Below are 16,770 nucleotides of genomic sequence, written 5' to 3'. Positions count from 1 at the left end.
TCCCTGTTTTCTGAGAAGCCAACAACCACTCTGGCCCTTTGCGCCACCATTGTCGGAAGCCATCAGAGGAGGCCGCTAATTTCGGGTCCCCGTGAAGGACAGGAAGGCACGACGCTGGTGATTTCACTGGACCCTGACCCTCGCCGGGCCCGAAAGTAGCCGGCCACTGCTGTCCTCGAACGGCCTCTAGGGAAGACAGTAAAGTCTGCCAGGACCAGGACATGAGACTGGTAAGTGTCCCCGGGGACCCTGGACCGAGTTCAGGCCCGCCTACAAGGCAGAAGGGCAGCTTGATCACCTCCTGAGCAGTGTGGTCACCGCATAGGATAGGAGACTCCTGGGGTGGGAGTCTGGAACTCTGTGTGAATCTGTGTGCATGTGTGTGTGTCAGTGACTGTGCCCCATGGCGTCAGCATGAGTGAGTCCCAACCTGCGGTTCTGTGGTGACCTCATATGGCTTAGGGCAGTGTCAGGCTCTGGGGGACACTGTCCCTCCCGGCGAACCTGATCTGGGTCAGGTGCTTATACTGCCCTGCCAATGCTAAGAGGCACTTAATTCCCTGCGAGGGGAGTGGCCAGGTGGACGACAGGAAGAGCTCCCCATAGTTTGTTTCGCAACACCGTTCCCTGGGAGGGTTTTAGTTCATCATTTTGGACACCATCATGGGGGGGCGAGGGTGGCGTTCCGTACAACCTACAGGTCTGGAATGTATGATTAAAAACTTTAAGAAAGGGTTCTCAGGAGATTATGGGGTCAAATTGACCCCCGGAAAGCTGCGCACCCTCTGTGAATTGGAGTGGCCCACCTTTGGTGTAGGATGGCCCTCTGAAGGCTCTCTTGATGTCCCCATGGTCCCTACTGTATATGGGGTCGTCACTGGAAGCCCCGGCCACGCGGACCAGTTTCCTTCCATAGACCAATGCTTGGAAATAGCTCCGATCAACCTTCCTGGGTCCGGTTCTGCATTACTGGTCAGGGACAGTGTAAGGTCCTCGTGGCTCAAAGTGAAAGGAAGACTTCACGAAAAGTACAGAGGCTCCCCCTATTACAAGGGGACTCAGAGGAAGCTATTTCACTGCTGCCACCATACGCGCCAATGCCGCACTACCTGAAGATGGGGAACCTCACCTGCCGGATAGCCCGCAGCCATCGATCTCACCCCTGCCTGCAGCTAGCCCGCCGCCACAACCAGGGTCCCCTGAGCCTGTGGGAAGACATCCTGGGTCAGCGGCCCAAGCCCAAGGACCAAGACCCCCAGGAGCAATGCAGATGCCATTGCGGGAGATAGGGGGTCCACAGAGAATAGGCCCTGATGGGACCCTACCAGAAGGGGGATGAGTCTTCTAGTATCAGCCATTCTCCACCACTCCCCTCCTCAACTGGGAACATCACATTCTGCCATATCCCGAAACACCTCAGGCAATGGTTGATCTCCTAGAATCCATATTTCAGACTCATTGCCCCCTCCCATCCCAGGTCAAATGTAAACAGCTCCTCCTCACTTTGTTCAACACAGAAGAACGCCAACGAATAGTCGCTGAAGCCAGGAAATGGCTCCAGACTCAAGCCCCAGCTGGACACCTACCTGGAGAAGCCCGGGCACGGGAAGTCTCGCCTGAGGGAGAACCACTCTAGGACCCAAAGGCGGAGGAGGGAAGAAGTCGTCTACAAAGATATCGACTCGCCTTCCTCCAAGGGATCAGGGCAGGGGCCAAGAAGCCTACAAACATGGCGAAGACCTCTAAGGTCCTGCAGAAATGGGGTGAGAGTCTGGCAGATTTTTATGAGAGACTCTGCGAGGCCTTCAGAGTCTACACTCCCGAGGCCCCTAAAGCCAGCGCATGGTCAGTGCTGCCTCTGTGGGGTAGGCTCAAACCGACATCAGACAGAAACCTCAAAAATGAGAGGGGATGGCCGGAAAGAATGCCACTGAACTGATAGAAATTGCCAACAAGGTCTTTGTGAACCGAGACCGCACTACCAAGGAGGAGGAAGAAGGAAGAATGCAAAGGGAGGGGGCTCTCCTGGCTGCTGCCTTGAGGCAACCAGCCCTGCCAGAAGAGCCCAGACAGAGACAACGAGGGACTAAAGAACCAGGAAGGAAAGGGCCCGAGACGTGACCAATGTGCCTCCTGCAAGGAACCTGGGCGCTGGAAAACTGGGTGCCCCAGCCGTCAGAAGGGGAAGCCAGGAGCTTCTGTTCCACCCAGCCGCTACGGGGCGGACCCACTAGCGGCCTACCAGGTCGGCCTGGCAGGAGTACATTCCGACTAGGAAAGACCAGCTCTATCCAACTTGGCCCCCATGAGCCCATGGTCAAAGTGAAGGTTGGGGGCCAAACAGTCAAGTTTACGGTAGACACCGGGGCCGAACATTCTGTAGTGACACATAAGGTGGTACCACTATCAGGACGAGAAGTCACCATTGTGGGGACTACCTGGACCAAAACCCGTAGACCATTCTGTGGCCCCCGACAATGCCCGTTGGGAGCCACCAGGTAGTTCATGAGTTCCTGTATCTACCAGACTGCCCAGTCCCGCTGCTGGGCAGGGACCTGCTGGCAAAGATGGGTGCAGAGATAGCCTTTACTCTGGATGGATCGGCATGACTGTGCCTAGATAAGGAAGTCCCTCCCATGATCCTGTCTCTGACGGTACCACGGGAAGAAGAATATGAGGCGGTATACCTCCCCACCCGATAAGCTTTTTGGCAAGTACCCTTCCATATTTTTCTGTAGGTGTACAACCAAATTTATACAAAGATACATTTTTCACCACACTGGTAACAGACTATGTAAATAATTTTACAACTTGGTTTTGTTTTCCAATTAATAACAAACCACGGATTTCTTTCCCCAGAAAACAACAGCTATAAAAACCAGACACACACACACACACAGACACACACACACACACATTTGTTAACCCTTACCTGCGGATATTTTTTTCCTTTTAAAAGACTGGAAAAGGGAGGGTGGAGAAACACGTGAGGGGACACATCAATTGGTTGCCTCTTGCACAGGCCCGACCCGGCCGGGGATGGAACCTTGATTCGAGGCATAGTAACTGTAGGTGGCTTTGCTTCAGCCACAAAACTGTGAGATGCTCCTTTTTCCACAAGATAAGTTGTGTAGGGCATAAATTTCACACCTTTTGACCCAAACACAAAATCATCTCTCAAGGCATGGATCAGCGTAGTAACAACTTTCCTGAAGAGAGGTGGGGGGAGCTTGGTCCAATTGGAACTGGCTCCTGCCGAGGGCTGGGGCTGGGAGGAGGAGCGCACAGGAGGCGGGAAGAAGCCCCACAGGAAGAGCGCGACTCCCAGTACCTCCATCACCACGCAGCCTGCGCAGCCTGCAGCCTGAGGCGAAGGCCCTGCTGCCCGGCCGCCTCCGGCTGCGGAAACAGCGGGGAGCAGGTGCGCCCCGCTGGCCCCGGCTACAGCCAGACCCCCTGTAGTTCTATTTCCTTTGTTTATTTTCCTTAACACTCGGGCAACACTATAAAGCCTCTCGAAAGCAGAGTGATTTTACCTTTATTAACTCTCAGCCTTATTTGCAGTCTAGACAAATTCACTACCACTTACTGCAGTTAGGACAAAGCTCTTCTTTCTTAGCAAAGCTTTGGCTTTGCTTGTACCTCAGAAATCACTCCAAGGGCCTCTGGCTTCCCTCCATCCTATTTTCCCATTTTTCTATTCCTTAAAATATGTTTAAGTTTCTTTTTCTAAGAATATCCAAGGAAAGGAAGAGAGACAGCCAAGACTTGTGCTTCAGAAGCAGCAAAGCAGTGTTGCCAAATTTTCCTGGTCTTCCGCAGGCCTTTACCTTTGAGTAGGAAGTTGAAGGGACAGAAGAGAGGGTGCCTTTTAAAGGTTTTATCTGTAAACAAGAGCTAAAGTTGTTTTCCAGATTTGTTTCGAATTCCCCTCATTTGTGGCTTGGAGGTGCAGCTATAAAATGTTTCAGATCAGAGAACTGAAATTAGATCTAGAAACCTTAACAGGACTTGACTGTTTGGAATCTGTCTGCTGGCCGGGCTCTGTCATATTAGCCATTGAGAGCCCTGCATTTCCAGAGCCTCTTAGTCCTGCTTTCCAATGCACAACAGGCCTCTCAAGTTTCCATCATACAAAGTGAGAAGGTGCTTGCAATTCAGAAATATGTGCATTTTACAGGAAATCACAGAATCTGCATTTCTCTCCCTAAAAACAACTAATCTTTATATGCCGATAGATAAAATATTCAGTTAAGGTTGAAAAAGAAAACAATTTAAAACCTTAGGAAAAATAATATTTGGAGAGGAAATTTTTTAGTTAATCTACCATTTAAGCAAAATGACAAATTGAGACTCTCTTGAAATTATTTGACCCAAGCTCATTTTGTTTTGATAACTAATAAAAACCTTGTTTCTTTTATTTCCTTAAGTCCCAATGATATAATTCAGGTAAATAATACAATTATTATTTACAATTCTGATAAATGGCATGGTTCCAATAAATTATATAATTCTGGGTCTGGTGAATAGCTTACCAAACCTATCCTGTTGAAATGATGAGTAAAGAGTAAATCTGAAATATAATACTTGTAGGGGGAGCAAAATAGCTTTCCCTCTACCCTTCCAGTCCATGAACACAGCATACTTTCTATTTAAGTCTTCTTTAATTTATTTCTACATTGCTTTATAGTTGTCGTGTATAAGTCTTGTACTTCTCTTTGTAAATTTATTGCTTAGTACTTTATTAATTTTAATGCTACTCTAAATGAAATTGTTTTTGTAATTGTGTTTTTTATTGTTCATTGCTAGTGTACAGGGAACTGATTTTTGTATATTGATTTTATATCCTATGACTTTGCTAAACTTATTTATTAACTCTGATACGTTTTTTTGTGTGTATGGATTCCTTAGGACTTTCTATCCATAAAATCATGTCACCTACAAATAGAGATAGTTTGATTTCTTTCTTTCTTTTCCCTTTTTATTTATGTTTTATCCAATCCTCCCATCCCCTCCTCTTTGGCAACCATCAGTTTATTCTCTCTATATATAGGTCTGTTTCTTTTTTGTTCTGTTTATTCATTTGCTTTGTTTTTTTAGATTCCACATATAAATGAAATCATATGATAATTGTCTTTCTCTGTCTGACTTCACTTAGCATAATGCCTTCTAGGTCCATCCATGTTGCCACAAATGGCAAGATTTCATTCCATTTTATTGCTGAATAATATTTCATTATATCTATCTATCTATATAATGAAATATTACTCAGCAATAAAATAGATATATATACTAGAGGCCTGGTGCACAAAATTCGTACACTGGGGTGGGGGGGTCCCTCAGCTCAGGTTGTGAGAGAGCGCAGGCCAGACCGAGGGACCCCACCAGTGCACAATCAGAGCCGGGGGAGGACGTGGGAGCTTGGCCAGCCAGAAAGGGACCATGGGAGGGCTCCAGGGTGTGTCCAGCCCGTCTGGCTCAGCCCCTATCAGCCAGACCCCAGCAGCAAGCTAACCTACCAGTCAGAGCATCTGCCTCCTGGTGGTCAGTGCACATCATAGCAACTGGTCAACTGGTCGATTGTCTGCCCCCTGGTGGTCAGTGTATGTCATAGCAAGCGGTTGAGAGGCCTTAGCATATCATTAGCATATTACGCTTTGATTGCTTGAATGGATGACCGGACACTTACTTCCATATCTTGGCTATAACTAGTAAATCTGCAGTGAACATGGGGGGCACGTAGCTTTGCAAATTACTGTTTTGGTTTCTTCAGATAAATACCCAGAAGTAGAATTGCTGGTTCATGAGGAAGCTTTATTTTAAATTTTTAAAGGACCCTCTATACTCTTTTCCACAGTTGCTGCACCAGTTTATGGTCCCACCAACAGTGCACAAGTTTCCTCACCCACACTTTTTGTTTGTTGATTTATTGATGATAATCTTTCTGACAGGTGGGAGGTGATATCCCATTTGGTTTTAATTTGCACTTCCCTGATGATTAGTGATGTTGAGCATCTTTGCATATGTCTATTGACCATTGTATGTCCTCTTTAGAGAAATGTCTATTCACGTCTTTTGCCCTTTTATCATATGTATCATTGGAAAATATGTTCTCTCATTCAGTAGCTTGTCTCTTTGTTTTGTTAGTGGTTTCCTTTGCTGTGCAAAAACTTTTTAGCTTGATATAGTCACATTTGTTTTTCTTTTGTTCAAGGAGACTTATCCAAAAAGATATTGCCAAGAGTAAAGTCAAGGAGTTTACTGTCTATATTTTCTTCTAGGAGTTTTATGATTTCAGGTCTTAGGTTTAAAACCTTTTGCACTCGGATATCAAGTGTGACTCGACACGGTTAGCATCGGTAGCAGCTCTTTTTATACTCTTTGAATGTATCAATAATTTGAAATATAAAAAAATCCAAATAAATAAGTTTGTATGAAAAGAAACTCCAGTTTTTTATTCTATTGCCACGCTTTGTAAAATCTGGGGTATTTAAAAAATTAAATCCCGAGTAGAATAAAGGAATCGAGAAAAAAGCAAGCGAGTGCAAAGGGTTAAGGATTTAGTCCATTCTGTGTTTATTTTTGTATGTGGTATAATAAAGTGGTTCAATTTAATTTTTTGCATGTATCTGTCCAATTTTTCCAGCACCCCTTGCTAAAGTGACTATCTTTATTCCATTATATATCCTTGCCTCCTTTGTCGTAGATTAATTGACCATATAAGTATGTTTCTTCCATTCTTACCTGGTTGATATTTATTTCTTTTTCTTACCTAATTGCCCTGATTAGAACATCCAGTATATCTTTGTCTTGTTATTAAGAAGAAAGCTTTCAGTCATTCAATATTAAGTATGATGTTAAGCATAGTTTCTTCTTAGGTGCCTTTTATCAGGTTGAGGAATTTTGCTTCTATTCCTAGTTTGTTGAGTGTTTTTGCTGTGTCTATGAAAGGGTGTTGGATTTTGTCATATGCCTTTTTTGCATCTCCTGAGATGATCATGTGAGATTTTTTTCTTAAATTTATTAATATAACATATTATATTGATTGAACCTACCTCGAATTCCTTGGTTAAACCTCACGTGGCCATGGTGTATAATATGTTGCTGGATTCAGTATGCTAGTATTTTGTTGAGAATTTTTGCATCAGTGTTCATAAAACATAATGATCTATAGTTTCCTTTTTCTATGATGTTCTTGTCTGGGTTAGGTATCAGGGTAATAATTGGCATTAAAGAATGATTTAAAATGTTCTTTTTTAGAGAGAGAGAGAGCGAGCTTGAGAAGGATTGCTATCAATTCTTCTTCATACATTTAAAAGCATTCACCAGTGAAGCTATCTGGTTCTGGGCTTTTCTATGGTGAAAGTTTTTGATTACTGACTCAGCCTCTTCACTTGCTATACATCTATTTAAATTTTCTATTTCTTCTTGTAGTTTGTGTATTTCTAAGAATTTTATAATCTTACCTGGGTTATCTAATGTTTTAGTATATAATTTCTCATAATATTTCCTTACAATCATTTTTCTTTCTGCAAGGTTGGTAGTAATGTCCCCACTTCCATTCCTCATTCTGATAAGTTTCACTCTTTTTTCTTGGTTTGTCTGCTGCAAGTTTGTCTATTTCATTGATCTTTTCAAAGAATCAGCTTTTTATTTCTTCTGTTTTCTACTTTGTTTTTCTATTCTCTATTTCATTTATCTCTAGTCTAATATTTATTACTTACTTCCTTTGCTTACTTTGGATTTAGTTTGTTCTTAAGATGGAAGTTTAAGTAATTGATTTGAGATCTCTCTCCAGCATATGAACTATACATTCCCATTTGTATGCCTCACAATTTTTTGTTGAAACCTGGGAATTTTGAATATTATAATGTGGCAACTCAAAATCAGATTCTACCCCTTCCCCCAAAGGTTTGTTGTTGCTACTTTTTTAGTTGTTTGTTTTTTTGTTTAGTGACCATTCTGAATTAATTCTGTAGTGTGTGTTCTTTGTCAAGTGTGACCATTGAAGTCTCTGTTTCTTTATCTAAGTTTAGGTCAGTTGATAATTATATAAAACTCCCAGAATATAAATTATCTCCTAGCTTTTATAGAGGAGCTCTGAGTGTGTGTTGCAGCATGTCTTCAAACTCAACCAGGCAGTTTGCAACTCTACCTTAGCAATCACCTACTGCTTACTCAAAGCATCAAGGTGAGCCAGAGGACTTCTCAAGTCTTTCCTAGGCATGTACATGGCCTTCTAAATTTCCAGGAGTATGTCTAAGCTCTTCAAAGTCTAAATCCCTAAAGCATCTCATTCTCCAGCCTTTCCTCCCAAGCTTTTTGCTTAGTCTACTATTTGCCCTAACTGTTATCTGTTGCCTCAGACAGCAACATCTGAACTATTTGCTTGTAAATATTTTCCACAAGTGACTTAAGACAGCAGCTTTAACACTAGGTGCATTCCCAGTTTGGCAAGACAAAGACAAACTTTTGAGCCAATCTTTCCAGGGATCCACCCAGACCGAACAAAACAAATAATTAAATATATTCTGCTTCCCTCTGGTACTATTACTGGGAATGTGTGCTGTTATTTTCAAGACTACAGCTTAAGTAGAAAACAGTGGATGGAACTAGATTAAGTTAAAATGTCTCAAAGTTCACTATTCTTAGTAAGATTCAACTAATATTCTTGAATAAGTACCTTCTAGGTTGCTTAAACTGTTATTTAGTTTCCAGAGTTCCAAATAGTTGATAATGACTTTTTGCTTGTTTAGCCATTATTGTTTTGGGGGTTGGGGGTGGCTTTTAAAGTTCCTTACTTCACCATTTTTGCTGACATCACTGTAATATTTCCTTTTTTAATTAGAGTTTTGCTCTAATTGTTAACTTTAAATTTAAGGCATCGCAGTATGGTTAATTTTAAACATAAGGGAAATATTAGAGGGTTTGGGTGTATGACTGAAAACTACCAGACCTGTATCTGAAATGGGATATGTGTGTGCAGTCTTTTAAGTGCTTCTTAAAACTAAGAATTTTGGCCATTGTGCAAATGTACAACACTCAAGTCAGAGAAAAGCAAGTACAACACAAAAAAAGAATAATTTAAAAATGGGGAGCCCTGGTTAGGTGGTTCTATTGGTTGGAGCATCAACCCATACACCAAAAGGTTGCGGGTTCAATTTCTGGTCAAGGCACACAGGTTGTGGGTTTGATGCCCGATAAGGGCACGTATGAGAGGCAACTTATTGATGTTTCTCTCTTACATTGATCTCTCTCTCTCTCTCTCTCTCTCTCTCCTTTTTCTAAAATCAAAAAGTATATATAAACACTGCCTTTATAATTATTCAAAGTGTGTGTATACATTTTTGGGAAAGTGTGTATCCTTAGGTGAGCAAAGGAAAAGCTTAGATAAATTTGGCTCATTTATCATGAGGGTGGAAGAGAGATATATAAGGCGGTAGAGGGGAAACCCTATACTATAACTAATCAGCTAGCCAACGAGCCCAAATAGCACTACAACAGTGAACATCAGTTTGGTAAGTATGTTCATATAATTGTCATGGTGCTAGACCCATTTTTTTTTTAATTTGAAACTGAAATTTGAAAATTCTTTGCATATCTACATATACCTAAGGAGTATGCATTTTAAAATTATATTGTCATTTTAAACAAAATTACATTGGTTCTTTCCTTTTGGTTGTTACTTTGTGTGTACGTTTGTCTTGTGGTTTTTTTGGTAGCAAGGAGCTGTACCTCCAACCAGTTCAGTTCCTCCTGGTGCTGGGGCCCCATCTGTTGGACAGCCAGGAGCAGGGTTTGGAATGGTGAGTGACAACCCGCGCTAAAAAGTGTAATTGACATTTCTAAGGCCTTTGCCCAATTGCCCAATCCCAGATTAAAAAATACTGCCATGGAATATAATCCTTCCCAGAATGCAGTAAGGTAAAACTTAAAAAGTTGCCTCATCTGCTTTGGACATAGGTAGTCTACACATGACATGATAAAGTCACATACAAAATAGTTAAAATCATTTCTATCAAAATAATTTCTATAGTGCATTGTTATGTTATTTTTGGAGTAATATTTATCAAGCATTCTTAGCTCAATCATCAAAATCTACTCTTAATCCCTATACTAGGACTTTTCACTTGCCACTTTCATCACTAGCAAATTTTAGGGCCATCATCCATAACGAAACAAGGTTTTATCTCTTTAAGAATTATGCTTACAGAAGGCAAATAACAACAAAGCCTGGTTGGGATGAGGATGCTATGTGGCCAGCCCCGCTTCTACGGTGCCTCCGTGATTCTCTGCCATCCTCCAGCGTCGAAGCACAAATTACACTTTCTCATGGTCCTGGAGTCCTGAGGATTTTTCAGGAGCATACTAAAGACATCACTGCTAGGGCCTTGCCATAGTGGATTCCACTCGCGCTGTGAACCCCTGTTCCTTTTCAGCCTCCGGCTGGGACGGGCATGCCCATGATGCCGCAGCAGCCAGTCATGTTTGCACAGCCCATGATGAGGCCACCCTTTGGAGCTGCAGCTGTACCCGGCACACAGGTCCGTGTAAATGTCCACAGAACGAAGACATTCATTGCTAAGTATTAACCTGTCATGTGGAAAACGGTTGAAATGTTTTTGCCTAATATCCTATCTGTTGCTTCAGAAGTAAAGGGAGCATGGAAGACAGACTAGCAATACTGTGAGGTTTTGAGAAAAAGGATAGACATAACTACCTGTCTTAAAGTCCCACCATTCCTCTCCTACGTCATTCAGAATGGTTCCTGAGGACAACCAGGCATTTAAAGTATCTATGCACTTATTCCAGAAAAATGAGTACTTCTGATCCACAGTTTTATTATGTGTTTCCAGAGTTAGCCAAACTCAAGGTTAGGGACACAGTCCTCCAGACTACCAAGTTTGCCCAAGACTTGTAACACTAACCTCAGTGAGTTTGCCAAACTGTAACGTCTAAGGGAGCAGTCCCCATAAGACTACCCTCACTTCAGACCAGCCACAAGTTTGGGAGCCCCGTGGATCATGTTCACTTCAGATCAGCTGCCTACAAATTTGAGGGTTCCCAGGACCACCCTCAGATTAGATAATTTCTTAGTATGACTCAGAGAACTCAGGAAAGCACTAAATTCAAAATTACAGTTTTATTATAGTGAAAGGATACAAATTAGATCCAGCCAAAAGAAGAGATACATAGGTTGAATTCTGGGAGGGTTCCAAGCATGAAGCTTCTTTGTCCTCAGGGATGGGTTTACCACCTGGCATCAATGTGTGACAATATTCATGCAGTATTGCTAACCCAGAAAGCTCAGTGTGCTCAGTTTTTATTGAGGTTTCATTATGTAGGAAAGATTAATAGAATTTTTGCCAATGGGGTTGAACTTAATCTATCCACCCTCACTCCTCCCTAAAATTCAGAGTGATATCATGTGGCCCAAAGACCCAACTCTCAAATCACACGGTTGGTTTTTCTGTCACGGCTAGCCCCCATTGTGAGTTATCTTGTTAGCATAACCTTTCAGGTGTGCTTTCAAAAATCCAACCTTACTAACAAAGTCACTTGGGAAATTCCAAAGGTTTAGAGGGTACCCAGAAGAAAAGGCAAACCTCTCTTTAGGTGAGGCCCAATTTCTTACTCAACATTGTGCTACCTTCATTAACAAAGGTGCTAAAATATGTGCACTTTGTAGAACTGCTTTTGCTGCTTGTAGTGATAGTCATGCTGATGAGTCACCCTTTCTTGAGTTCTCTTAAAAATTGTCTGTTGGAGGTATAGTATGTAGAACCAAGGAGGTTTTCACCATGAGAAACTGACTTAGATATAGTCAGAACACCAAGATACAACTTCACTAGCACCATGCTGAGCAAACTAAAGCAAATAAGTCAAATACCTTTTAACAATATCAGTAAACATTTTTACTTCTATAGTTTAACTTACCAAAGGGTATTTATATTGCCTTATCTATAGGATTCCTTCTGTGAACTTTCTGAATGTACATGAATCCCCTTTGTTCCTTAAATCATCTCTAAATCCATTTTCTATCTGTTCCCAAAACATACTTTCAACTTTTTTACTTTAATCCCTCAAAGCCACAGTGACCAGGAGAGAGAATGGTGTTAGGTGTTCAAAGAGATAAATTTAAAATGTGAGGAACCCTGGCCTTCAATGCCATAACTAAAGCATTATCTTCATGAGAAATGTTCTAGTCTCATCTGAGACAATGAACCCTTCCTAGAGTTGCTTTTTGGGGAGAGTGAGGAAAGTTTTGGGGATAATAGTAAGGTTAAATTTAGTCTAGATATTTTTAATTTCTAAGAAGGATCTCATTTATCAGGTGTGTTACCTTGATGGTTGAATATATCCATGACTATTTACCGCCTTTCTGAAAAAAGAAAAATGTTTCTATTTTAATGAACTTGGTGTGCTGAAAACTTTACAAATAAGTTAATACAGCTTTATTATTTAAAGTAGTTGTTTTTTAGCATACTGCCAGTGTTACATAGTATCAATTTGTTTACTTAATTCAAAGAATAAACTTGAGAAGTAGAGTATATGATGAAAACAATGTTTTAATCATTTAACCAAATTTATAATAATTTAGAAAATGGCATGTCATGCTTATATAATTTTTAGATGTATATCCTATATCAGAGATGAAGCATAGTTGATTATACTAGATAATAAACATGACTTGTAGCTTCAGAGAACAGATTAGCTTTTCATTACTGATGGGATGCCTGGACAATCCCATTATTCCTCAATTGGTTGGTATTACGATGTTGTTATCATCTCACCTAATTATTAATTATGAATCAGTCCTTGAGTTTCTTATCTTCCAAACAACTCCAACCCTTATAGTCATTTTTTTCTTGATCTTCCTATGGAGTATGAATCGAGTTTTTTAAATGGAAACTTGACTGACAGATTCTGCAGTCAGTCAATAGTTTCTGGACATAGGAACACATCTGAAAATGCTTTTTTCTGGAGCTGTTTACTGAACCAGTAAAAACATATATCCCTGCCCTGAAATCCCAGATTTCTTAGGTTTCTATCATATGAGCATTGGCGATTAATTAGGTTCAAAGGTTACTATTCTACATAGATTACATAACCAAATCAAGGCCTTGTCCCCTAGCATTCCTGCAGAAGCCTGATCCCAGAACCTATTTCTGTCACACAATGAAATAATTTAGGTGTCAAACAGAAACCAGGTAAAGCAATTCTTTGCTGCCTTTACTGCAAGTTCAGTATGATTATTTCCTATAGTATTGAATAATTAGTCTTTTCTGCAAGTTGGACAGGCGATGTTGGAATTTAGTGACATTTATAACTAGGAAACTGTTTGCTCCTCTGAGACAGACAGTGCCCCAAACTGGACTGGTTTTCACTTTAAATGCTTTATATGAAATCCTAGTATATTTAGCTAATAATTTTAAGTACTTTCTTCTGTGGCTTTCTGCAAACTGTTACTCTTCAATGTTTCCTTCAAACTCACTTTCCCTATAAAAAAAAAAAAGTCCTTTAAATTTCCTTCATTAGTTTAGTGGTACTAATAGCCCAAAGTCAAAATGCTTGTGTACAGAGAAATTGATTATTTTGTTTTGCTCATTGTATATTCATAGTATCTTTATGTGACTAGTCTTTCACATCTTCTCTAACTCATATCCATATTGTTCTACCAGAGTCCTCCAATTTTTCTTTGGCTGCATCTGATATGAAAGAATTTCAGAAAAGCCAAATATCTGAAGTGTATTTTACAAGTCCAAAATTAAGCACAACACTGTGACTAAGTAGAACAAAGTAGATTTTGTAAACCCTTAGCCATCTAATCTTCCGCATGTGTGTTTTCGGTGGTGCGTGCTCTGCCTAATGCTTATCTATCTTTCTTGTTTGCTTTCTATTTCTTCTCTCTGGGGCTGGCTTTTCCCCATTAGCTTTCTCCAAGCCCTACACCTGCCACTCAGAGTCCCAAGAAACCTCCAGCAAAGGACCCATTAGCGGATCTTAACATCAAGGATTTCTTGTAAACAATTTAAGGTATCTAATATTGAGCTTTTCCTGTGGGCTTGTAATAATTACTTGTGCAATGCTTAGCTATTTTAGGTATGATATTTGTACTTCTGTGTTTTAATACATGTATATGATCATTATAATTTGAGTGTTTATATTTTTAATCAATGTTAAAAGCTATTAATGAATTATCAATGATTTTTTTTTAAATCTTACTTAATTTATAAAACCTCTAAGAGAAAGACAAATCTCCAAATTGTCCTTAGACTGGAAAGCATAGATATTATACCGATAAAGCAGAAAGTTGTTCAAGCTACTTGGTAAATTGTGACTGGAATTTATAAAAAGATAATATTTATGATATTGTATTTAGAAATCACCTAAGAATATACTTGGCTACATACTGTATTTTTATCTTCTTCAGCCTTTCTTGGCCTCATCAAATGAAACTTAGATTATTACCCTTTGCTTTTCTACATTCAAGTAGAATTTTTAAATTAACATTCTAGTTTTAAATTCCTAACATAATAGGAAGTGATTAATAGTGAACTTACGATGAAGAAAAAAGTTGACTCTTCACCCCAGCACCTTACACAGTGGGGAGGTTCTCAACAAATACTTGCTGAGTGTGATGAGCAGTAATAATGCTGCTTTTCATTATTTTCAGTACTTTCCCTACCCACCTCTCAGTCATTAACTTCTTTGATCTTCTCTGTAGGAGATCAAACCCAGTGAGATAAACTAGCCACATAGTCTCCATTTCACAGCTAAAGGAACTGACGCTTGGCATCAGGTGATTAGCGCAAGGTCACGCTGGAGGAGCAGAGTGTTGAACTTTTGGACCACTACCCAGTGTTATTTTTTATTTATACCTGTATATCTTTAAACTTTCTCTAATGCCCATTAAGATTTTTTAAATTACTGCTTTATTTTTTTTTCTTATACAAAGTTAATAATTTAAAACTTTGACATCTCAGCCAAGTAATTTCTCTTGTGCCTTTTGTATTCTACTTTGGGTTGGACTGGGCTGATGTAGGCATAGGTAAGACAATGAGCAATTGCAATTCCAGGAGTGACCAAGAACATTGCACAGAGCAGCCTTTTGTCTGCCTGTTACTCCGGTGAATATTGCTCTTATCATATGTCAAGAATGCTGTTAAATACCCAGAACAGTCCCTCAGGGATTCACAGTCAAGAGGAAGACACACACTGACTGCTTTGTGAAGAGTTACCCACAGGGCCAAGCTTTAAAGACCCAGGAAAGGTTTTGTGGCAAAGATGACTGGTGAAGTGTGGGTGGGAGTAGAGTAAAGGAAGGCGTTGAGCCACCAAGAATATCTCCTTTCTCTTCTATTCTGTCACTTGTTTAACTGTTTGGTGACACATTGAGCACCATAACTAAAAATAAATTAATAATAATAACAACAACAATAATAATAATAGAAGTCCCTGCCATTCCCCTTTTTTCACTGCTCTTTTCTAAAGGTTAGCTGTTCTTAATTGAAACTGAGTGTCTTACTATTAAGAGTTTTAAGTATCCAAATTCCAAAATTCTGCTGATATAATTTTTTTCTAAAACAAAACTATACATTAAAATGTTGTGTTTTATAATTTCCTGGCTGAAATTTTAAGCTCATTTTAGAGAATGGCTAAAGGTATATGACGGTGAATCTTGTAACATAGAAACCTTTTGCATAAAGATTTTTCATGCTACCTATGAAGTAACATTGCAAGGGAGATAAATAAAATGCTTGAAGAGTGTGTCATACTGTTTTTTAATTCAAGTGCTTTTTATCTTTACAGCTGCAATTTTTGTGACTGACTAGGAAAAAAATATTGAGTTTGGAGACTTCAGATAAGATTGATGCTCAGACTTACAAAGTGAGCCACCAGTACCAAACCCAATGCTTACTCATAACTTCTCTCCTGAAACGTGTAGCACAGCTGTGAAAGTGAACCTTAGGAATGTGTACTCCCTTAGCTGTTATCCCTACTCTCAGACTTGTAGTGTATTTGGGTTATTTGTGTTGTATGATGTAAACAATGAGTGGATGTTTCTCATGCCCTTAGTGCTTTTCTGACCTCGCCCATGGACGGATGATGCAGCTGTTGTGTGGTGAGCCATTTGGAAAGATGTGTCTGTGTTTTTGAAGGTTTCAATGTATATATAACTTTTGGACAAACCTAAACTCTCCATAAATTCTCTTTTCTTCTGCATCTCTGTTACAGGAATAGTGTGATAATATCAAATAGTAAGGAAAACACTTAAATATACAAAACTTTTTTCGGTGTGGAATACATTTTTCCAATCACAGGAACTTCAACTGTTGTGAGAAATGTTTATTTTTGTGGCACTGTATATGTTAAGAAATTTTATTTTAAAAAAATATAAAGGTTAATGTCCATAATAAATATTTCTCCTTGAAGCTACCTTATCAAGAATGAAAAAAAGTGAGAATTCCCTATTTAATCACTGCTATATTAAAATCTATATTTTAATTACATTTGACAGGTTTTGCACCTAAATTGGCCTATTTATTCATTCTTGATTAAATGCACTGAAAAGTCAAGGGTCTGTGTCTATCATGTCCATACAAATGCAATTGGAGATGTGCTATTCAAGTGATATTATGAAGGCACCCCAAGGTATATCTGTAATTGAAAAATTGCTGCAAATATTTTATTTTATTGTGAATTTTATGTACACCTGTTAATTTAGTATTTCTCTGTGTGTTCTGTAGACTAGTGTTCTTCCATCCC

At 39.9% G+C, this 16,770-nt stretch overlaps 1 protein-coding gene across 26 annotated transcripts in view; it reads left to right on the top strand.

Annotated features, from left to right (window-relative positions):
• Positions 1-14,027, top strand: part of SNAP91 (synaptosome associated protein 91) — a 123,939-nt gene extending 109,912 nt beyond the window's left edge. For all 26 annotated transcript variants that reach the window (XM_054721867.1, XM_054721866.1, XM_054721863.1 and 23 more), the window contains 3 exons: positions 9,723-9,806; positions 10,440-10,544; positions 13,935-14,027. In XM_054721867.1, the coding sequence (XP_054577842.1) occupies positions 9,723-9,806; positions 10,440-10,544; positions 13,935-14,027 (282 nt within the window). The remainder of the gene's footprint in view (positions 1-9,722; positions 9,807-10,439; positions 10,545-13,934) is intronic.
• Positions 14,028-16,770: the final 2,743 nt, after the last annotated feature.

Source organism: Eptesicus fuscus, chromosome 10 (assembly GCF_027574615.1).
Source record: "Eptesicus fuscus isolate TK198812 chromosome 10, DD_ASM_mEF_20220401, whole genome shotgun sequence".
Lineage (NCBI taxonomy): Eukaryota > Metazoa > Chordata > Mammalia > Chiroptera > Vespertilionidae > Eptesicus > Eptesicus fuscus.
The sequence above is the reverse complement of the archived record's forward strand: the minus strand, read 5'-3'. Positions and strand labels throughout refer to the sequence as shown.